General features: G+C 64.7%; 1 protein-coding gene across 4 annotated transcripts in view; it reads left to right on the top strand.

Moving 5' to 3' along the window:
* The first annotated feature begins 870 nt into the window (after positions 1 to 870).
* Positions 871 to 23,406, top strand: part of SYT7 (synaptotagmin 7) — a 32,719-nt gene continuing 10,183 nt past the window's right edge. Inside the window, exons 1-6 of one of the 4 annotated variants that reach the window (XM_037401771.1) lie at positions 871 to 960; positions 13,474 to 13,577; positions 15,917 to 15,996; positions 17,750 to 17,881; positions 18,459 to 18,674; positions 21,768 to 22,136. In XM_037401771.1, coding sequence (XP_037257668.1) covers positions 930 to 960; positions 13,474 to 13,577; positions 15,917 to 15,996; positions 17,750 to 17,881; positions 18,459 to 18,674; positions 21,768 to 22,136 — 932 coding nt within the window. In that variant the 5' untranslated portion in view covers positions 871 to 929. The remainder of the gene's footprint in view (positions 961 to 13,473; positions 13,578 to 15,916; positions 15,997 to 17,749; positions 17,882 to 18,458; positions 18,675 to 21,767; positions 22,137 to 23,406) is intronic. The other 3 variants (XM_037401772.1, XM_037401773.1, XM_037401774.1) reach the window with 3 other exon arrangements.

The following is a 23,406-nucleotide window of genomic DNA, read 5'->3' as shown; positions in this document are numbered from 1 at the left end:
CAGCGCCCGCCGTGCCCGCAGTGCCCCGGCAGCGGCCGCCGCGCCCCGGCACCGGGAAAACCCGGCCTGGAACCCGGCGGAGCGGGACAGCGGGAAAGCTGCGGGGGTGGCGAGGGGCGTGCGGGGCGGGGCGGGCGGGAAGGGGGGCTACCCGGGAGTGCTGCCCCTGCGGGTGCGCAGCGCCCGGGGTGCGCTCGGGCTTCCCATGGGATGGTACTGTGCGTGTGCGCGCCCCCGCGCGTGCGGACCCCCGTGCCCCCCCTGTGCGTGTGTCAGCCCGCGTGCTCCCGCACGAGGCCCCGCCGTCAGCGCCGCCCGTGTGCGCGGCCCCGGTGCGTGGGTGCGCGCATGTGGTCCCCCGCGTGTGGGTAGCGGGGTGCGTGTGCGGCACCGCCTGTGCGCCTGTGCGGGACTGCGGGTGTGGCACCGCGTGGGGCACACCCCGCGCGTCCCCGTCCCGTCAACGCAGCGGGGGGGGGGGGGGGCACGCGTGTCCCACGGGTGTCACCGCGCCGCTGCCCGCCCGTGTCCCCAGCCCCAGGGGCCGTGCCGGGGCCGTGCCCCCCCGCTCCGTGCGCAGCACCGACGCCCCCCTCCCTCCCCCACCTCCCCGGCGGCTGCAGTTTCCTCTCCCGCCAGCAGCGAGCAGCAAGTGGATGCGCGATCGGGGCGCACACACACACTCGCACACGCACCCGCACACGCAGCGAGGCGCGCACCCCGCGGCAGGCAGGCAGGCAGCGGGCGGGCAGCACGGGCTCCGCGGGGCTGCCGGCCCCCGCCGCCGCATGCGGGCCCCCGCCGCCCCGCCGCCGTCCGCGGCCCCCGCGCCCGCCCCGCCGCCGCCCGCCGCCGTCTGATGAGCCGCGGGCCCGCCGCCCCGGGCTGCCGCCGCCCCGCCGCCCCGCCGCGCCCCGCCGCCCGCCACCATGTACCTGCACCCGGAGGCTGCCAGCGCAGGTGAGCCCCGCCGTGCGCAGCGCCGGGCACCGGGACACGCACACCGGGGCTCGCCGCCGCCCCCGCCCCCTGCCCGGCCCCGGCGCCGGGACCGGTCCGTGCCGCCCCCCGCCGGGCCACGGGGGCCGCTCACAGGCTGCGCCCCCCCCCCCCCCCCCCCCGACACACACACCTTCCCGGCTGCGGCGCTGCCGGAGCGGCCGGTCGGGAGTTACGGTAGTTTGGGGACAAAGTCACCGCCGCCGCTTTCAAATGAGTCACCGCCCTGCAGAGCTGCTGGAGCCCCGGTGGCCCCGCTCGTTGCCCCCCACCCTCGGGGAAAGCCCCCGCCCGGGGACACCCCAGCCCGCGCGGCCAGCACCCCTTTCCCGGGGGAGCACCGTGGCGAGCCCCCGGGCTGAGCCCCCAGCCCCACTGGGTGCCGGCACCTGGACGAGCATCCAGCGGGCAGCGCGTCACCCCACTCCTCATCACCGGTCCCCTCCATCCTTCTGGGGGTCCCCAGCCCCGGTCCCCAGCCCCGTCCTGCTGCGCCTCCGCCTGCTGGGGTGGGCGAGTGGGGAAGGGGCTTTTCAGCGGTGCGGTTTTGCTGAGCTCATGCTCCGGAGGCAGCAGTCGGCCCCGTACCGAGAAATCTGGGACGCTGTCGGGGAGCTTTGGGGCGCGCAGCCACCCGGTGAGGGCTGCCGAACTGGCGGCAGCCGGTGCAGCGAGGAAGGGATGCTGGCGGTGCGGTGCGGCTCAGCGGGGCCTGGCAGCCCTCACCTGCGGTGTCCCGGGGCCCGGGGAGCAGCCGCCGGCGGGCAGAAGGACGGCGTGTCCTGCGGTGGCGTGGGGACGTGCCGGCGGGGACGCGGGGGAGCACCGGCGCGGCTGCTGGTATCGCTGGGGTGAGCCGCAGGCGCTTGCCACAGCCAGGCCTGCAGGAGCCGGCAGGTTGGGGCAGCGCTGGGGACCTCCACACGCTGTCACCCACGGCAGGTGACAGCCTCAGTGCTGCCCGGCAGTTGGCAGCTCCAGACAAGCTGCCTTCGAGGGGAAGCTTCCACTTGCCCAGAGGCTGAGCACTCCGGGAGCAGCTTGGTCCCGTGCCGCCCCATCCCCACAACCCCGCAAGGATGCCCAGCGGGCAGGGGAGCACAGTACGGCACCGCCGGCTGCTTGGCCCAAGGTCACCCGGTGGGTCAGTGGCAGAGCAGGGACGCCAGCCTGTCCCCGCCAGCAGCGTGGCAGAGCTGCCCTTCCCTCCCGCTGCCCGAGATTGGCACCTGTGTTATTTCCCCTCTAAACTTTACATCTGCCGCCAGGTTGCCCCCCTGTGCCTTGCCCCTGCCCGACGTCCCCCTTGGTGTTCGGTGGCCCACCGACGGCTGGCTGTGTTGCGGCTGGCTACAAAGCAGAGCCTGAGCTCCTGGGGTTTGGGGGGGCAGACCCCCTCTCCCCGCTCCACAAGCCCCATGGTCCCTGGCTGCTGGGTCTCCCATCACGTGCAAGTTTTCCCACGTCACTGGCCGCGGCTGTGCTGTGGTGCCTGGGGCTGGGGGGTGCTGTGGTGAGGCCGGGGCTTTGTACACCCGGCTGGCAGCTCTCAGCTGGTGCCGGGACGCGGTCTGCTTCATTCACTCCTTCCCCCTGCCCCTGCTTTTCCTCCCATGCCGCTGCTCAGCCGTGGTGCCACGCAGGCACCGGATCTGTGCCCCACCGATGGAGGCTGGGAGGGCACTAGTGGCTCACACCCCCGCTGGCTTTGGCCAGAGCCAGGCATTTGCCACACCGCATCCCTGGGTGAGGCGATGCCTGTGCCCCTGCAAATCCCTGCCCGGCTTCTTCGGCTGGAGGCTGCTCTGTGTCACCGTGCGGGGGACAGTGGCTGCGGCCCCCAGCACTGGCCGCGTTTCATGGAGGGAGAGGATGCCATGTGGGGAAATTTGGGAAACTTTGCTACCATCTGTGCCATGCTTTGCAGCCCAGGGAAAGGGGGCTTTGGGGGGCAAGGCGGAGCTCCGAGGTGATGCTGGGGGTGGGAGGTCTGGTTCCAGGGTGGGAGATGCCCGAGGGAGTCTGGTCTTGGCTGGCAAGAGGTGTTTGAAACTGGGACCGAGCCGAGGCGCTTCCCAAAGCAACTCCCCCCAGCTGGGTGGCTTTGCTGGGGGGCCATGGGGGACTGTGCTGCCAGCAGGGCCATTGCCTGTGCTACCCATGTCCCGTGATGTGTCAGGAGAGCTGTGGCTGAGTGCGAAGCAGAGATTGGGTCTGAAGACAAAGGTGCCCTCTGTGCCACAGCGATGATGTCCCCCACACCACCCACATGCACTGGGCAGCTCCCTCCTCCCTGCTGCAATGCAAGACCCCCCTGCTCCATCCTTGTCCCTGCGAGCTGTCCCCTCTCTGAGGAGGCAGTTGCACCTCAACAGCTTCATATTCTCAGTGCATCAAGCAGGTGCTGGGGGGGGGCTGGACCCCCCTGCCCCACATCCCCATGCTCCCAGGCTGCATTCCTGCTGGCCAGCCGGAGCATGCCGAGCAGAGCTGTGCCGCGGCGGACTCGCCGGAGGTGGTGAATCAATAACCAGGCAGCTGCCTGTTTTCCCCCAGCGCTGTCTCGGGGCGGGCGATGGAGAGCTCTGCGTGCTGGCGCGGCGAGCACCGGGGGCTGCAGGAGCAGGTTCCCAGGGCTGGGACAAAAGCTGATAACCCGATTCAAAATCAGCTGAAATACCCTGAGGAGTGAGGCAGGGGCCAGGCAGGGGGCTGGGGTGCGCGGGGAGCAGCTGGGAGGATGGGGGAAAGCACGACAGCCGGGGAAGGCAGACAAAGAGCAGAGGGCTGGCAGCGTGCAGGCTGGCCGGCCTCGCTGGGAGCCAGGCACCTGCTGCAGCCATGCGTCCCGCACGGCGCAGGCACAGCGCTGGCAGCTCCATTGCCCCCCCAGCCCTCTCATCCTGGTCAGGGCTGGGGTTCACCTCCCTGCCAGCCCCCAGCCCCTTTGCTGTGCTGGGAGCAGGCTCAAGCCCAGGGGATGGTCCTGCCTGCACCTCGGAGCATCATCTCCCATGGCCTCACCCTGTCCCTTTGTCCCCCAGTGGTCATGTCCCCCCTCCCCCCCCCCCCCCCCCAGCAGCTCCACCCCATCCTCGGTGGCACTGGGGTATCCATGCAGATGATGATGACCCTCCCAGGGTCTCACCGCTCCCTCCCCAGGGTCCTGCCTGCTCTTGCTCTCTCCCCACCACCTTCGACCCATTCAGCCTCCCTGTGCCCGGGGGGACACACACGCAGACGTGTGAGACACATGTCCCAGGGCCCTTGCACGACTAGGGGACAATAAGGACAAGGACTGGGGGCAACAGCCAGGCAGGGGGTCTGGCTGGGAGGTCTGCCTGATTTCCCCCCCCCCCCGCACACCCCCACCCCCCCCGCCCCCGGCCACACCAAGGAGCAGGAGAGGAGCTGGAGGCGGCTTTCCACCGCCTGATCTCGCGGCTTTTCAGCCTGCTGGGGAAGGGCGGGGGAGCGGGGAATGAAGACAGATGCAGATAATATCGCTGCCACCCCCCGGCCCCTGGGGGCTCAGCTACAATATCTATTATAGATGGATTCAGCAGAGGAAGGGCTTTCGAAGAGCCACCAGCGTGGCCGGCGCGCAGGGACTGTGTGCAAAAGCAGAGCGGCAGCGAAAGCATCGAACGAGGGTCAAGCGGGTGGCCAGGCTCCCCGGGATGCATCTGGGGGGACTGGGGTGCACGTGTGGGCTCAGGGGGTGGTGGGTCAGGCTGTGCCAAGCAACAGGTCCTGCGCCGCTGTGGGTGCCAGCCCGGTGGTGGTGCAGGGGTGCTCTGTGCCCGACTGCGAGCTGGGGGTGTCCTGCGAGGACCCCATCCCCTCCCGGTGTCCCCGGGCAGCTCTGCTGGCAGCCCTGCTGCAGGAGGGAGAGGGTCACCTTGGGGGGAGTTAATGAGGTTTGACAGGGAAGCGACCGATCGCGCTGATGGAGATGAAGCCGGGGCAGTGGCGGAGGGATGGCACAACGCAGCAGCGCGTCTCCCTGCCCTTTTGAGTGGGGGACACTATGGGGACAGTCCTGAGGCGGCACTTTGGGGGGCTCTGGGCACCCCTGATATGAGGTGTGCACAGCCCTTCCCCTCCAGCTGGGTCTGTGGGACACTGGTGGCTGCGGGGTGGGGGGAGATGGGTGACCATCCCTGCTCCCCTGTGGGTGGCCATCCCTGCTCCCCCAGGGTCTCAGTGTGTGTGTCACTGGAGGATGCAGCCCAGGGACCAAGGTCTACAGAAGAGTTTCCATCACCCCCACTTGCCCCGGGCTCTTGGCCACAGCTCTGTGTCCCAGTCCTCCACCTGGGGCCTTCCTCTGCCCTTTATTCCTCTCCTCTGCCTCCTCTCTCCTCCACTACCAGCTGCGTTTCTCCATCTTCCCGTGTGTGCTCCTCTGGCCCTCCTCTTCCTCCCCCAGCTCTGCCAGCCCCTTGGTTTGGGGGTTGTGGCTGATCCTGAGCATCCCCCCAGCACTGAGCTGTCTGTGGGGCTCCTGTCCCCATGGTGGCCTTCCTGGCCACAAAGTTCAGCAGCAGCGGGGGTCCTGGGAGGCAGTGGCTGGGGGATGCTGCCTTGCTGGGGGGACAGGGAGCTGGGGAAGTAAGCTGGGGCTCATGGGGCTGGGCATGGCTGCATGGAGCCTGCTCGCTCCTGTCCCCCAGGAGCCTCTGGCTTTCTGCCTCCCTCTCTCCCGCTGTCACCAGAAGTGCCTGGGAATGATGGAGGGCCCTGGGGCGAGAGGCTAAGTGGTGGCGGCGGTGCGGCGGCACAAGAGCTGGCAGTGCAGCTCGGCATGAGAGCCCATCCTGCTCCTCCGTGCCTGCTGCCACTGCCAGGAGAGATTTCTGTGCCTGGGTCGTGTGGGGCTGGGGCTGCCTCTGGGGTGGGGGGTGATGCCCGGGGGCTACAGGGCACAGGCATGACCAGGACTGCAGGGCTCATGTTCTGGGGCAGAGATGACCTGGAGCAGGGGCTGAGCAGAAGCCAGCCTCGCTGGGGGATGAGGGGCATCACGAGGCTGTCAGGAGCAGGGTTTGAAATGGGGAGGGCGATGGGTGAAAACCCCATGGGACTCAGACGTGGGGGCAGAAAGTCCTTAGGGGGTCTGGGTGCTCCTCAGGAGGAGAGATGCAGTGGGGACCACTAGGCAGAGAAACCACACGCCTCTCCGGAAATCCTTAGCCAAAAATAGCCCCGCACCGGGGGCAGGAGCGCCTTCACTTGCCAAATTCTCCCTCCACTGCGAGCTTCTGCTTGCGACAGCCCGGAGGGGGTATGGGTGGCAGTCCCAGCTGGCGCTGGGGCCTTGCCCGAGGGTGCAGTGGGGTGTGCTGTGCCACGGGGCTGGTGGTGGTGATGTGCATGCGTTGCCCAGGGCCTTGTGGTGTCGCTGAGCAGCACGTGAACATGTGGTGCATGCAGCCGCACGCCGGCCACATACTGGAGCAGGGCAGAGGCACGGCTGCAGCGCGCCTGGGGGGGTGCAGGCAGGGGGGTGCCGGCAGGCAGGGCTGCCCAGCGGGGGGCTTGGCAAGGCGCTGGGTGCCCTCAGCATCCTCTCCCTGTGACCCGGCTGATTCAGGGGCAGGTGCCAAGAGCAGCCACAGGGTGTCGGGAGCTCTGACTCACCTCTCCGTGGGGAGTCGTGGGCTGAACCCATCCGGATGGCTATGGCCCATGGTGGGAGGGTGAGCCCTGCCACGCTGGTGCACCAACTGCTGCGGTGCCCGCTGGCCTTGGGTAGGGCTGTGTGGCTGAGGCACAACCCCAGTGCCATATCCACACCAGGAGCAGGGACTTGCTCCGTGAAGGTGGTATGAAATGAAACCTGGGTGCATGAGGGACCCGTCCCACCCTCTATCACATGAATTTCTTGCTCTGCCCATCACCATGGTGCCAGGGCCCGAGGGACACATCCATGCATGGCAATAGGGTGGGACAGGGGATGTCCAGCTGCACCCTGAAGGAGCCGTGTGCTGTTTGAGGAGGGTGTCCCCCTCCTGCAGAGCCCATGTGGCAGGGACAGTGCAGTGCTTCTGCTGGGCCTGGATGCCTTGGCATCACTGCAGCACCAGGCACATGGGTGCTGGGGGAGAGGTGCCCCCACGGGGAGCAACTCACTGTGCCTGGCACCAGCCGGCCCATCCAGTGGGGTCGCTGGCAGAGGAGGCAGCGCCACGCTGGGGGTCGGTGGCAGTCCTGGGGGTCTGTGGCAGTCCGGAGGCAAATCCCCCAGGGCAGGCAGCTCGGCATGGAGGAGGCAGAGACAGACAGATTGACAGCTCCGGGGGATGGACAGATGGCTGGATGGAGAAGCAGATGTGTATGAGGGATGGATGGATGGAGAGATTGATGGATGTGTTGGAGAGGGGGATGCACAGATAGACAGACAGATGCACAGATGGAGAACAGACGCCTGTTCCCTTCCCTCTCACCCTGGGCATGCCTGGGGTGCTGAGCTGTGGTGCTGCACTGGTCCTCTCCCCTGAGGCTTGTCTGACGATGGGACACTGGCCAGGACCCCGCCAGGGCAGCGGGACAGCCATGAAGCTCCCAATGTCCCCTGCTGAGCAGCTTGTAGCCACACAGCCCCCAGCAGCCCCTGAGCAAGTGGCGCCGCTGGACCCAGCCATCTCAACCCTCTAGCTTGCCAGCTCTGCGGCCGCCCGGTTCTGCCCCATGGCATGCCAAGCCTGGCTCAAAGCAGCCCCAAAATCCCCATCGGGTTGTTTCCAGGGATGACAGCACGGCCTCGTTCCTGCTCAGAGGTTTTGCATCCCGGCAGCCCCTCTGTGCCAAGCCCCTCTCCCTCCACCTGTGCTGATGACATGAGCTTTGCCTGCCTGCTCTGCCCACTGGGCAGCCCCACCGTGGTCCTGCCCTGCTCCCACCCGCATTGCACCCGGGATCCTGCACAGGAGTGAAAGCTGCAAATTCACAGCTTTTCAGCTGCAACCTAAAAATAAGAGGTTTGGGAAATATCTAGCAAATGAGTGGGAGGATGAGAAGAGGAGGAATTAATGGCCTGGTGCCAGGCAAACAGCATCTGGGAAGCCCCGGCGTGGCAATGTGACCGCCTCGCTCCCCGCCCAGCCGCCCTCCGCCACGACACGGCCCTTCCGTGGCACAAGGGGATGTTCTCATGCCACATGGGGCAGGATCAGACCCCCTCTTATCCCCCACTCCACAATGTTGCCCCATCCCCTTCCCAGTCCCATCATCCCCATTTGGGCTCAGCGTCACATCCCACCTGGCTCAGCGGCTTGCGGTGGCTCACAGCAAAATGTGGTGGTGGGGATGCGCTGCTTGCTTGGCACCTTCTCCCGCTCCCCCCTCCCTGGGCACGCACGTGTTTCCGCTGCCGGTCTGGCGAGGCAGCCAGCGCCGCGGGCTGGCACACCGGGCACCCGCTCGGTGGTGGCAGGCGGCTTGGCACACGGAGAAGTTTCTCTGCGTGGAGCTGTGGTGTGCTGGCTGTGGGGAGAGGCTTTGATCGTCACTTCCAGAGAGCACAGCGGGTGGCTGGGGCTGGGGGGGGCTCCACACAGCTTTGATTTCTTCCCCAGGGTACTTTGCATCGATGGGTCTCACTGCTGGGCCAGGGCAGGTGGGAGGAGGCGAGGGGAGATGGGGCTGGAATACCAAGCAGCTGCAGAGAGATGCTGTGCCCACCTGAAACTGGGCACTGCAGGCTCTGCACCCAAAAATATGGCCCTGAGAGCCTGGCCAGGGCTGTCCTCACCGAGGCACCTGTGGAGAGGTCAGCACCAGCCCCAGTGCCAGCAGATGCTGTCGGTTTGTGCCCACTGCTCATCCAAAGCGCTTGGGCACTTGCCATTCCATGAAAGAGATTTCCAGCCTGACTGTGCTGTGCAAGAGCCTTTTGCTTCGGAGAGCGGCCAGGAGCTTACACCCTCACCTGGGTGCCCCTTGCATGTGCTTTGCCCTCCCGGCGCTGCTGTGTGCCAGGGCGGGGAGTGCTGCTCCGGGGCTGAGGGCTTTGGTGCAGGTCAGTGGTGGGGATTTGGGGATGATGGGGAAGCTGTCAGTCCAGTCTGAGTGCCAGGACAGGCACAGGGAGACAGGGCATCTCTGCTACCAGGGAAGGTGATCGGCGGGGGAAAGGGGTGTAGCTGCCTTGAGTGTGCGGGTCAAGCGATGTCTGTCATGGAGAGCTGAGCGTGCACAGGGCCACCAAGATGTGCAAAGCCACCGAGATGTGCAAAGCCACCGAGGTGCACAAAGCCACTGAGATGCACAGGGCCGTTGAAGTGCACAACGCCGACAAGACAAGGGCCAAGGCCAGGGGGGAGATGGGAGCAGGCTGAGGCACTTCGGGGTGTCCTCAGGTTGGGCTGCTTGCGCAGGGGTGCCTGGCTCTGCCGCAGCACCAACACCCACCGCCACCCCGGCGTGGGGCTGCCTCCCTGCACGTTGCCGGTGCCAGCACTCAGCTGCATGTCGAATCCGTTGGCATCAGCAGTTCTTGCCGTGAGCGCCTTGTCTCCGCCGGGCCGATCTTACAGGATCTGCGGCTTACACACTGCTTAGGGAAGCATAATCCCTCTTGGATTTCTGCGCCTCTTGCTTGTGCTCGGGTCGGGTTTTGAAGTGTTTCCTCCACAGCCACAAAGGCCGGAGCTCACTCGCACTCCAGAGGCAGCTAATCCTGCGCCTGCAGGAGCGGCGGCTTACGGAAGATGAGCACATGGCGGCACGCTGCCACTGCCCCTGCCAGCCCCAGCTCCCCAGCACCCCGGGGGGCCGTGGGCACAGGGGGCTCCAATGGGTACTGGAGGGAGACCTGCTTGGCCACCCGTGAGGGTCCTCCATGCCAAGGTGCAGGCTTGTGGGAGGGGGTTTGCCACGGGGACCCTCTCCCTGCATGCGGGGACCCTTTTCCCTGGTGTGGGGATCCTCTCCCCCAGCGCAGCCGGCTGCTGCTCACGTGGTGCCACACAAATCCCATGCTGAAGAGCTGCGGCGCTAACGAGGCAGGTAATCCCCTCATCAATAACCGGCTGTAAAAGTGGAATTATATCCCATCAAGTGACATTGAATACTGATGAAAGAGCTGCAGGGCCGCGCCGCCTCCCTTCCCAGCCTCCGCAGCCATCCCCTGCTCTGCCAGCAGGCGCGAGGGGCTGGGGAGCCCCAAGCCCTGGTGCCCTCACAGCGCTTCAACCCCTTAACATTCTCCAAGGGCGGATGAGGGGTCTCCAGCTCACGGAGCAGCCCCTTGCTGTGCTCTTGGGATGAGGCAGGACCAGCGAAGGGCAGGGGTGATTTAAGGGGGGGGCATGTGGCTGCAGGGACTCCAGGGCAGGGGTGTGGACCCCCCCAGTGTGTGGGGCTGAGGTCCCAGCACCACCATCTCGCATGCTCTTGGCTGTATCCACGCCAGCAGAGCAGAGATTTATGTGAGCAGTGGGGAAGGAGGAGGCAGAGACAGTGGTAAACAAGCGCCGTGTTTTTCACCCGTTCTCAGGGCTGTGTCCCCATGCATACCATGGTCACACAACTCCCAACCATGTGTCCACCCAACCCCTCTGTACCCTGTGTCCAGGGCCACCTGCCCCACAGCATCCTCACGCCAAGCATCCCAACCACAGAGCTGATGCTGCTGGCCTGGGGACCTCATGCAATGCCCCAGGGCAGGGACTCAGGGCTGGGGACAAGCCAGGAGCTCTGATCCACTCAGCTTCTCTAATTAACTAGTGCTAATTGCCCGGAAAACGAGTCATTCAAATTGTGCTGAGGGCAGCAGCACCCTGGGGGCCAGCATCTCTCCCCGAGCCCTGGGGACATGGCCAGCACGGGCTGAGGGACATGTGTCCCTGCTGGGGAGGGTTGGCACCAGCCTGTGCACAGGGACCCATGTGGCTGAGCCTGGAGGCCACCGGGGACTATGAGCCATGCCATCCGTAAGCCCCCAGCATCGCAGCGCGGAACCCACCGGGAGCCTCCCTGGTCACCCCCGGTGTGACCAGCAGCTCCACCGGGTGATGCCAGGTTTGGTGCTGTGGTGGCAGCTTGGCACGGGAATTTGGCTGGGGGCAGGTACAGCACATGGGAGCTGGCATGCACCAATGTCCCTCTTCAACCCCTTCGGTGGCAGGGCCCAGACACCGCGCTGGATTGCTCCTTCCTGAGCCGGGTTAATCCCTCATTTGTGCCGTGGCAGCACCTCTGCAGGCAGCATACGCCCCTTCCCCTCACCTTCTCCCCTTTGATTTCCCTCTCACCATAGTACACTGGGGAGGAATTTGACCTGCAAGGACCAAAGCACCTCTTGAAGCTCCAGGCTAAGCCTGGAGGGGTTGCGGTGGGTGTCACTCACCGCTGTGTCAGCATGCACGGCAGCCAGGCAGGGCACCCTGCTTCGTGTCACAGTGTCCCCAGGCACGGGGCTGTGGGGAGCACCATGGGGGGAACCAGTGCTTGTGGGGGGCAGAGGAGGGCTCACCCCCATTCCTAGCCTCACCAGCCTGCCCAGTTACCCTGTGTGCTGAACATCCCAAGGGGGGCTGCCCCAGCCCTCCCCACCAGCACAGCTGCTTTATATCCCCCCAGCAGCTTATCTAGCTGGGGTTTATAAATGTTTGAAATTAAGGGCTGGTCCCAAATTCCCTACTAGGCAACAGTTGCTAAGCAAGTTTTATACACAGGCTTCTCGTGACCGAGGAGCAGTGGAGGAGCCCCCCTCGCTGGGTTTGGATGGAGGGAGCACGTGTGCCAGCTGCCTGTGCTGCTGCCGGGGCGCTGGCCATGGCCCAGGAGCCAGGACACCCCCAGCCCTGTCCCCTGAAGACCCCCGGGATAACTTCATCACCTTCCTGCCCCCTACATCCCGCTCTGGCAGGGGCTCAGTGCCGGCCACATGGCTGCTTAAGGGGCTTTTATAAAATTCCCCTTTATTGCCATCATCCATTTACTTCTCTTTTTTTATTCTGCCGGAGACCGTGGGGCTACAGGTCTGCACCCATCTGCACACCAGGGCGGGAGTAGGGTGCTGGTGGCACCAGGGACCCCCCCACATGCCGGAGGGATGCCTGCGCCCCGGTCCAGCTGCCCGGGATGCTCTGACTCACGCCAGCCTCTGAGCCACTGGCAAATTTCATTACAATAACAAGGTCTGCGGGCAAATTAATTATTAACAATTATTGTTTAATATTTATATTGCAGTACAGCTCCAGGCGAACTGCTTTGGCCTCGCCGCTTCCCACTGCCAGCTGTGGCTCGAACGATGGCCTGTCCCAATCCCCGGATGCAGAGCTGGCTGTGGGGTTCCCACAGGGATACTGTTGGGGGTTCCTGCCAGGAGACAGGGCTGAGCTGGGCTGGGGGTCCCGCTGGACCCCCCTCAAGCCACCTTGGGTCCATACTCATCCTCCCACAGTGCCAGGGCCACCCTGTTTGCTGGCAGCATGGCCATGGGCTCAGAGCCTGAGGCGGGACTGCTGGATGCCGGGGACACCCAGTGCCAGGGGGGGAGGTGGGGGGGGGGGGCAGGCAGGTCTCTTGGGGGCCGGTGAGGGGGTTTTCCTGCCCATAGGGCTGGCTGGGTGCAGGGCAGGAGCAAGGTGGGTAGGAGATGCCTGCCTGGCCGTGTAACCATCCCCAGTGCCCATGGAGGGTGATGCTGGAGCAGCAGAGGGGTCCACCCCCACTTTTGGGATCCCCAGGATTGTCCCTGTGGCCAGGCTGGGGAGAATCCTGCTGCCTGATCCCCTCCCCAGAAGCCCCCGCCCCTGCCAAGTGCCTGCACTGCCCTTTGGGGTGAATCCATGTGGGTTTTGGCTGACCCAGAGGGGACCACTAAGGTGGGGTGGCTGCAGGGCACTGATGGAAGGGGCACAGATCCAGCAAGGAACTGACTGGCTTGTCAGGAGAGAATGGAAAAGGGGAAGGGGATGGGATGGGGAAGGGGAAGAGTATGAAGTTGCAAGGATGGGGATGGGCATTAGGAAGGCAAAGAAGAAGGGAAAGAGGAAAGGGGAAGGGATGGACAAGGGGAAGGGTTGGCAATTAGGAAGGCAAAGGGGAAGGGGAAGCAACACAGAACAGCCATGATGCTGCGATACCGCAGCAGGAGGTGTGTGCTGATGCTGTGACCTTTGCCGGACATGCCAGCACTCCCAGGGTGCTGGCAGAGATTAAAGCCTTTGCTCGGCTCCAACCTGGGCTCCCGGGGAGTGCTCATGGCCAGGGCTGGAGGCCACGGCACGCAGTCCCCTGGGAGCCCAGAGTCCATGGAGCTGGGGGCTGTCGTACAACAGTGATGGAGCCTGTTAGTTGGACCATATTCCCCACCTTTGCCCACCCCGTTCTGGCCCAGCTCTCCCTGGGTGCTCATGCAGGGTGCTGTACTCATGCCCATGCCGGGGACACCCCCAGGTGCGGGGCTGACCCTGTCCCTGTCCCCTGGCTGAGTGGCAGCTCTGCTCTGCTCCTCCACAGGGGCTCCCTCCCGCGACGTCCTCCTCGTCTCAGCCATCACCACCGTCAGCCTTAGCATCACCATCGTACTCTGCGGGATCTGCCAGTGGTGCCAGCGCAAACTGGTAAGTGCCCCTGTGCTGGGGGGTGCCTGGGGTTGGGAGCAGGCACAAGGCATACCTCCTTCCTTCCCGGGGTCCTGGGGTGCATTGGGATGTGGGTCCTGGCCACCCTCTGTCCGTGGGTGATGGCTGGGGCGGGGGGTCCTGATGGGTGGGGGGCAGTGCCCGCTGTCGGGATAGCGAGGTGCGCGGCTGCCAGTGGGCAGAGGCAGTTGCTGTGAGTGGTTTGCGGTGGGTGCCGGCTGCAGCTTTTATTTTGCTCTTTAGGAGATGTGATAATTAAATGTTTGGGCAAAACTGTTTGTGCAGCATAAAGGGAAGTTTCCAAATACATATATACATATATTTGCGACAAGCAGTAACGATCTGGCCCCTGTCCTGCTGGGCACACTCCTGCCTGGAAGAGCCCGGTGGGAAGGCAGCCAGCCTGTCCCTGGCAGCACCAGGCACCGTGAGCCGTCCCTGCCGCCTGCTGTGCCCCCCATGCCAGCCCCCAGCCCCCCAGGCCACCCGGCTTCCCTCCCTGACCCCCACTGTGGCAGGGGGGCCTTTGGCTTGGGACAGCACTCCTTCCTGCCCTGCCTCCTTCCTCCCTCTCCTCCTCTCCCTGGAGCAGCCCAGCACCAGGGTCCGGCCACGTGCTTGGCCACATTTCCTTTGCCATCAGATCCAAATCTGGGTCAAATGCTGCGATGGTGGCAGCAATTCCTCTGCAGGAGATGCCCACCCTGGCGGTGCCGGTGGCTCTCCCCAAGCCGTGGGAAGGCAGCTCTCCCCTGGGAAGGGAAGAAGGGGTCCAGCTGGGGACGAGGCAGCGTGAGGGCGGTGGGAACCACCATGATGTGCGGAGAGGGGAGGTAGGTGGGAAGGGGCTTCCAGGCCTGGCTGGTGCCACCCCAGAGAGGGCAGGCTGGAGCAGGAGGTGGCGGAGGGCTGGGCGCTGGGGAGGAGAAGGGATGGTTGTGCTGAGGGATGAAGCTGGCAGGGGAACAAACAAGTATAAATCGTGCAGGAAGGCATTCAGGCTGCAATTTTACAACAGAAGGGAAAGGCGCGTCCCGGCCGGCCCTCAACAGCGCATGGAGCTGGAACGGCTGAGTGGGAACCACGGCCAAACCCTCTGGGCGGCTGCCGGGCTGGCCCCAGGCTGTGCTCGCACGGCAGCCCTGGGCTGACTAGTGCCAGGAAAGTGGGGGCCAGCAGCCGTGGCTGCCATGTCCCCACAGGCCCTTTACCATGGCCGGCTGGGGACAACGCTGAGCATGTGGCTCAGGGCTGACTCCCTCCATGATGGCCCACGAGTTATCTGAGGGGTTGGGTATCCATGCAGCTTCCAGCAGGATTAGCCCATGGGCATGCAAGGGGATCCAACATCCCTGCAGCTCCCAGCAGGATTAGCTCATGGGCATGCAAGGACATCAGGCATCCCTGCAGCTCCCGGCAGGACAAGCCCGTGGCTGCCCAAGGACACCTGTGCTGAGGGCGCAGGGAGTCCTTTGGCGCAGCACTGCCAAGGAGACAGCCTCGTGCAGAGGTGACGAGGCTGGGGAGGAGGAGAAGGGAGAAATACTCCGTTCCATGGGCAGGCTGCGTGCGGGGCTGGCTCCTGCAGAAGGGATGCTGATGGGTCCAAGGCCACCATGGTGGGAGAGCTGGTCCGCAACCCCAGCCTGCTCCAGCAGCTGCTCCCATCCCACCTCAGCCTCCCCACACCTGTGTGGAGCAGCCTCTGCTCCTAATTGTTTGCTAATTGGCATTAATTATGCTCTTGTCCGCCCTGGATCGGAGCAGCATGCTGAACCTGCCATCGGAAATCACAGTGAAGTGCCCTGATTACAAGCCCCAGTTAGGAGCAAGCGCCTGCTTCATTATCATATGGCAGCTCTTCCCTTTCAGTGGGGAAGGTGAACTCAATTAATTCAGGTTCAATTAATCCTAAAATTACCTGCTTCTCCCCCAGTGAGGCCGTGGAGGGGTGCGCAAGCGGTGACTGCTGCTCTGCCTTTGGGGTGATGCAGGGCATGAGCCCCCTGCCTGCCTTCCAGCCTTTTGGGGATGGTGCCCAAGAGCCAGGGCGGCCATGCCAGTGTCTCCCCTGTGCCTCTACTGCTTTGTGAGGGCCCAGGGATGAAGCTATCAGGAGTTTTGCTGCCCAGCTTGGTGGGATGGAGCCCATCGACCAGGAGGCTGTAAGGGAAAAGGGCAAAACCCAGGTCAAACCCTTCAGATGATGGAGGTGCAGCCCTGGCAGCTCCCATCCCCATCCTCTGCTGCGATGCTCTGCGGTGCAGTGGGGGTCTCCCTGCTGCCCCCTGACTCTTCTCTCCCTCTCCTCACCACAGGGTAAGCGTTACAAGACTTCCCTGGAGACTGTGGGAACTCCAGACTCCAGCCGAGGCCGCAGTGAAAAGAAAACCATCAAGTAGGTGCCAGGGTTGCGGGGAGAGGGGCAGGGGGCTGTGGTGCCAGGAGCCTCTTCGCCCACGGGTCCGGCACAGCCGCAGCCTACTCAGCACCCTGCCCTCTGCCACACACTGTCCCCTGGTCGTGGGTGCCCTGCCCGCGTGGGGACCCGTGCTGGATTGGTGCCGCCCCCAGTAGCAGCAGGGAGGTTCCTCTTTGGGGACAGAGGTGGCCATCCCTCTGCTCCCAGGGAGGAGGGTCCATGCAAAGCACAGCCCTGGCAGAGCGAGTTTGGCAGCAGCTGCTTGCCCAGCTCTGTCCCGGGAGCAGCGAGGGCTGCTGGGGACACCAAGCGATGGGTGGTGCCCACCATCCTACCAAAGCATTGCCAATCCCTGCTCCTCCTGCAGCTGCTTGCGGGATGGGATGGTTGCCCTGGTTGGGGTGGACATGTCCCCAAGTCCCCCAGCCCCAGTGGCAGAGGGGCGCTGGAAGACTGGGAGAGCTGGCAGACCTCTTCAGGTACCCCTCCTGGCTCACCCACCGAGTCACGGGCATGACCAGATGGAGCCATGGGGACCTCAGCATGGGTAACCCGAGGTCTGGGCATGCAGGGCCTGAGCCCTGCCCCACTGGTGGAGCCCCCCCGGCCCCGCTGCCTGCATGGCTGGCACGGCTCTGCAGACCATGGGCATTGGGTTGGGGATGCCGTGGGGAAGGGAGAGCGGAGCTGGGGCCTCTCACGGTGCTGGAGTAAGGGGGGAGGTGTGTGGCAGCCATCACGGGCTCTCCTGGGCACCCCAGCTCTGCCCTCTGCACCCATTGGCACCCCGCAGGACTCCTGCGAGGAGCCAGGGCCAGGCTACCAGGAAGAAAATAGCCCCTGCCTGGAGTAAGGCTATTGCAAACCTCCTCTCTTGGCTGGCCTGGCCTCCTGCCCAGGGTGTTATTGGGGTGCAGGCGTCTGGGGCTACCTTGGGCACCCCTCCACCCAGGCACAGCCTGGCCAGCTGCTCCTGGCCACACCAGGGCTGCCCATGCCCAGCTGGGACTGGAGTGGGAGGCACATCCCCTCCCACTGGCACAGCACAGGTGGCTCTCCCTCCCCAGCTCTGGCACCATCCCTGCAGCTGGGCTCAACCCGGAGCCTCAGGTGGGCATGAGGGGCGTGAGGGCTGGGCACTGGCGACTTTTCAAGACCCCAGCACTGGAGGGGAGCTGCTTGGCTCCACAGCCCCAGTGCACAGCTCGGGCCAGGCCATGGGGTGCTGCGGACAGCTTGCTGGGGCCAGGAGGTTCAGGCTTCAGACTGGTTCGGCAGGAGGGGACCTGGAGGAGTCTCCAGCATACAGTAGCATCACAGTTAACCAAGCAGCGTGCGCTTCCAGGATCCAGCTGCTGAGGAGGCGAGGACGCACAGACGTGGGTGCTAAGGATGCACGGACACGTGTGCCAGGGATGCCGCGCCAGCACCGCACTCGCTGGCACCTCTCTAACCCTGTACCATCCTTCTCTCCTTCCCAGCCAACGGAGCCACCTGCTCCTGTCTCTCCGCAGCTCTGCCCTGCTCCCTCCGTCCATCCATCCGTCTCTGTGTGTGTGTGTGTGTGTGTGTTGGTGTCCGAGGGGTGGGCGGCCGCGCGCCCTGTCTCTCTCTGCAGGATCCCGGCGCTCCGGGGGCGGAGGGCTGCTTTTCCTCCCCTCTCACAGGAATTCAGCTTCTCTCTCTTGTATTTCCCTTTTCTTTCTCCCCTGGTCTCCGGCCGCTGTAGCGATCTAGACAGAGACTTTTGGAATAACAATGACAACACAGTGCAGCAGAAATGGAGCTCCTACCCTCCCAAGGAGTTTATACTAAACATTTCACCTTACGCCCCGTATGGTGATCCGCGGCTTTCCCTCAAGTGAGTCTCTCCTTACCGGGTTTGCTCCGTGTAGTGAGTATATGGGCAGCACCCACTCGCCTTCTTCCTCCTTGCCCTCCTCCTCCTCCTGGGCTCCCTGCACGCCACCCCATGGGCAGCCCCATGGAGACGAGCAACCCCTCCCTCCCGCTCCCCCGGGGGCAGCTGGGGCCGCGGCGGGTCCCCCCACCCCGTCGCGGTGGCGCAGGATGGGGTTGCGCGTTGGGGGCACCCCCTCGGCGCGGGGATGGGTCCCCCCCGGGGCTGGGCTGCCGGCGAGCGGGACCCCCCCCCCCCGACCCTCGCCCTCCTTCCCCCTTTATTTTGGATGGTTTTGCCAAGGCCCCCGCGCACCCCTCTGGCCAGGACCCCTTTTCTTTTGCAGTGCTGATGTCTCTCTCTCTCTCTCTCTCTCTCTCTGTCCGTCTCTTGTCTGTCTGTCCCCCTCTGGCTCTCTCCCCCTCCCCTCGTACCCACCACCCCTATCAAACGGCTCCCCCCCCTCCATGTCCGTCCATCTGTCCGTCCGGCTCCCTTTTTGTCTGTCTGGGGGGGTCTGGCCACCGGCCTGGCCCAGTGGCTCTCTGTTATCAGGGGCCAAGCTGACGGCGTCGGCCGCTGCGGGGTTGGCGGGGGAGCGTGACGGCCGCCCTGGGGAGAAGCAGCGGCTCGGCGAGGACGGCATGAAGAGCAGCATCTCTGCCCACAGCGAGCCCAGCGCGGGGAAGGCGGCACGCGGCCGCTGGCACACAGTGCAGAGCCACTTGGCCGCAGGGAAGCTCAGCCTGTCCAAGTGAGTGAGCACACATGGTCCGGCACGGCACCCCGGCACGGACCCCCACCATTGCCAGCGTGCCCGGGCACCCGCTCCCCACTGCGGGCTGCGCTTGGACGGGGGCCACCAAGAGACCCCCCGGCCCACCATGCTGAGGGAGGCGAGGAGCTGCCCAGGCCCCCCGTGGTGTTTCGGCAGCATGTCAGCTGGGGGGGAGTGGAGGAATAGGCTGAGGGGCTCAAGCCCCAGCTGGGCAGGAGGAGCGCCTTTGGGTGCTCCAGCACCAAAGGTGGCTTTGCTCAATGCCGATGAAAAGTGCCTTGGCACCGCCGGTGAGGCTCTCCAGGGCAGCTGGCACCATCTTGGTGATGGCCCAAAGGCATGAGCTGCTCTGCCATGTCCCCATCCCTGGGATGTGACCATCAGGGATGGTGCGGGGCATCGCTAGCCTCTTTCCTTTGTGGCACTCCCCTGACCCACGGCACAGCCATGAGACCTGGCGCTGGCACCTCACTTGTGGCTCCACCAACCGACGCTGGGCGACACTTGGGGAAGATTGGTGGTTTATCAGATTTAAGGGAAAACCTGAAGTTTTGTCACACTCTGCAGGGCTCATGGCCCAGGCAGGCTGGGTGGGGGTCTCGGCGAGACCCTCTGCTGCTGGCAGTGACCATAGCTCTGTGGGGGGAGATGGAGGTAGTTTATATGGCTGTGGGCTTCGTCCTGTATTACTGGGCTCTGGTTCGGTTCCCCACGCTGGGACGCAGCAGCCCCTGGTTGTGCGGCAACCCAAGTGCTGTGCTCGTGGCTGAATAGCCAGTAGGTCCTGGCAGCGGCCTCAGCATCCTTGGAGAGCTCGGTGGCAACGGCAAAGGCACTTCCCAAGGCTGGCGTGCCTTGTCCCTGCTGCTGCTTCCAGCTTCATCAGTGGGAAGAAAACCTTTTCAAAAGAGAAAGGCCAGTCCTACCACCTTGGACAAATCCCAAATGCCTCCTGGGGGCCCAAAGATTGGTATCGCTGCTGTTTGGAGCCACAGCTACCCATTTGGCATGATGCTGGTGTGCTCCGGCTGGGCTGCTGGAAGGCGAGAAGAAGAGGCAAGGAAGAGGGGGAGCTGCGCAGCCTTCAGCCGTACCCAGTCTCGGCGGCGAAGTGAAACCTGCCAGGAGCCCGCGCTCCTCTGGCATGATGTGCGAAGGCCGGCTAAGAAAAGGCATCGCGCAGCTGCCGTGCCGAGAGCCACAGACGCGCGCCCGCGCGCCGCTCGGCACCTCCACTCTCACTGACTCACAGCCGGGCTGCACTGGCAGCCGTGCCATGCCAGCGTGGGGACGGGCTCTGCTGCCCTGCCTGGTCACCTCAGAGCCTGGAGGGGCCGGGGCCAGACAGACGGACGATGGATAGACAGCCGCTGCAGCACGCTGGGCTGGCACAGGAGGCAAGGGCAGGGTTAAGGGGATGTGGAGGCTGCTGGTGAAGCTTCCTCCCTTTCAGCATCTCTTTTGCGCAGAGTCTTCGGGTCTGGGGTCTTCAGGGGGGGCTGTTCTGGGGGCTGGCTGCTGTACCGCTCCCCTGATATGGGGGCACCCGGCCGGGCACAGGCAGGGTGTGCGGGCAGGGCGTGCTGCCGCCTGGCACGGTGTTGGCAGGAGCTCGCGCCTCCAGCTGGCGCCGCGCCGAGAGGAGCCAGATTTAGTTTCCTGTGACTGAGAGGTTGTAAATTGAACTAATTTAGGATTTGATAGGAAAGCAAAAGGAGGTCGGCGGCAGGCGCGGGGGGAGCGGCATAGCGCCTGGGCAGTGCCCTGTGTGCCTTTGACCCCGGCCACGGGGCGAGATCCATCCTGGCTCTCCACTCCTCTCAACTTCCCTCCCTCTCCTCTCTTTCTCTCACTCACCTTTTGCTCTTTCTTCACCTCTTTTTTTTTTTTTTTAATTATCATTTTATTTTAAAAGCTATTTATCTTTCCCCTCTCCCTCCCTGTCCCCCGCTGCTGGCAATGCACGACGGCACAGCTTCGCTATGCAGTTTCAGCCAGCACCCCAGCGTCCCCGGGCAGTGCAGGGACTGGGGTAGGGTTGGTGGCTGCTGCTGAAGGCAACTCCCCAGTGCCAGGCAGTGTGGTGGTTCTGGGTGGGGGGATGCCGTCATGCATCGAGGACCCCCAAGGACTTTTGCTAGGCTGGCTGAACCCCTTGGTCTCACAGCCATAGCTTTGCAGGCTGCTGTGGGCATCAGCGCCGTGCCTGGGGCTCCTGCCCGGCTGCACAGGCCGTGCCACGCATGTGCTGCTGCCCCAGCGTGGGGCCAGCTGCATGGCCAACGATGGGCACCACTGCTTCCCCTGCCAGCCTCTCAACTGCTCTTCCCTCTCTGCTGGCCAGAGAAGCCCGTCCAGCCCAGCGCTGGGCTCCTCTGCTCTCCCTGTCCCACCAGGGCCACATCCACATCACCCCCATCCTACAATTCAGGAGCACGGCTGGACTCCCATCCCAGTGGGCTTGCTCGCTGCTGGCAGCCTGGCTTGGCCCTGGGTACAGCTGGCTTGCTGGCATGCCACGACCACGGCGGCCTCGGCTCCTCCATCGCTGTGGGACCCCCAGCGGGCTCAGTCCCGCAGGATGGGGGATGCCAGACCCGGCGGTGCTGGCAGCTGGGTGCTGGGCTGGGAGGGATGGGGACGGGGCGGGCTGGCTGGCAGCACGTGAGTGGGCGCCGCGGGATTCGCCTTCGCGCAGCAGCCTAATTAGCTCGCAGACGAAGTCGGCCGGCGTGCTGGGAAGGTGCTGGCTGCGCAGCAGCTGCGGGAGCGGGAGGGCACCCAGCCGGCTGGGTGCTGCGGTGCCACAACCGAGCCCTCCAGCAGCCCGGGACGGTGCCTGGGAGGCAGGATGGGTGAGATGGTGGCGGCGCGAGAGCCCTGTGCTGCCGGCGAGGCCAAGCCGGGGCCAAGAGGCAGAGGAACCGGTCGCTGCATCCGCTGGCCCCTGCCGGAGCGCTCCCTGCGCTGGGGCATCTTCTCTCTAACTCTCTTCTTTTCCTTCCTCCAATTTTGCCCCTTCACCTTCTTCTCCTTTCTCTCCTCTCCTCTGCCCTTCCTCTCCCTAAGTTTCGAGGACTCCACCTTGTCCACAGCCACTACCCTTGAGTATATCCCCACCTCAGCAGGCGACCCCAAATGCCAGAGGCCCCGCACGCTCATGCGCCAGCAAAGTCTGCAGCAACCCCTCAGCCAGCACCAGCGCGCCAACCACAGCCAGCCCACCACCAGCCAGAGCCTGGGCCACCTCCAGGCCCACAGTGGCTCCTCCGCCAGCGCCGGCAACCCCCGGGGCTCCCGCGGCGGCCAGGCGCGCCAGGGCATCGCCGCCGGCTCCAAGCATCGGATGGCTGGTGGCCGGAGCCGCTCCAATCCTGGCAGCTGGGACCATGTGGTGGGGCAAATCCGCAACCGCGGCTTGGACATGAAGTCCTTCCTGTAAGTGTGCGCTCTCCTTTGCTCTCTCCACTGTGCTGTCCTCTGATCTCTGTTGTGCTCTCTGCCTCTCCATCGCGCACTCTCCATCGCACGCTCTCCATCACGCTCTCTCTGTCATGCTCTCCTTTGCGCTCTCCTCTGCTCTCTCCATTGTCTTGCTCTCTGCTCTCTCCTCTGCCCTCTCCTCTGCTCTCTGCTCTCTCCATTGCTTTCTCCATTGCTTTGTTCTCTGCGCTCTCCTCTGCCCTCTCCCTTGCTTTCTGCATTGCCTTCTCTTCTGCCTTCTCCTCTACCCTGTGCTCTGCTCGCCCTGGCACAACTGCTCAGCTGGCACCACCTTGGGAAAACACTGCCCATGGCTGGCAGGAAGAGCTGGGTCCCCTCTGGCCCCGTCATGGGGAGCAGGGGCGGCTCAATCAGGCCGGGGCTCTGGGAAGGGTCTCACACGTTCCCCCAGTTTGCTTTGCCCTGGGACTTTGCTACAGATCACCGGCCGATGTGGGTGCCCAGGTCCCCTTTGGTCCCCAGGGAGTGCAGGGATGTTCCAGCCCATGGGACAGCCACCAGCATGGTCCCCAAGGAGTGACGTTGCCCCACGGGGAAGGGCGGGGGCGGGCAGCCATGGTAAGGGTGGCTCCTGAGCAGGGTGACCGTCTGATATCACTGCCTGTCAGGCTGCCTTCTGCTCGGGCTGGGGGCCATGGGGGCAGCCAGCTCCGAGCCGCCAGAGCCGTGTGATCTTTAATCTGGCTTAACCCTATCTCCTCTATCAGTGCTGGCTTTCAAACTTCAAATGCTGAGGGCTAATCTGAGTCCCGTGCTGCTGCCGTATCTCAGCGCATGACATTGTCACTCCTCTGCAGAGCTGGTGTCCCCCTAATTCCACCTCCATCCACCCTGGGGTCCTCCCAGTGCCCCCCGGCCTCTCTTTGCCCCCTGGCACCCCAGGAGAGGGGATGCTGAGGTCCCAGCTGTGCTTCCTGCAGGTTGGTAGTGCTCAGGGTCAGGGGGGACAGGGATGATTCGGCCCTTGCGTGAGTCAGCACAGCACCTTCTGCATCAGAGTTAGGTTTTTGGCTGGCCAAACCCCAGCCAAAATCAGGCAGGAATTTGGCTGCCAACCACACTCCTCACCACCAGCCGGTTGGTGCCCCTCTCTGCTCTGTCAGCCCAGCACCATGCCGACTCTGCCTTCTCCCATCAAGAGGTTCCTCACCAGCTCCATTTGCTGGCTTCCCGATGTGGAGATGTGGCTCATTAGCCATCCCGA

Source organism: Falco rusticolus, chromosome 10 (genome assembly GCF_015220075.1).
Source record: "Falco rusticolus isolate bFalRus1 chromosome 10, bFalRus1.pri, whole genome shotgun sequence".
NCBI classification, from domain to species: Eukaryota; Metazoa; Chordata; class Aves; order Falconiformes; family Falconidae; genus Falco; species Falco rusticolus.
The sequence above is the reverse complement of the archived record's forward strand: the minus strand, read 5'-3'. Positions and strand labels throughout refer to the sequence as shown.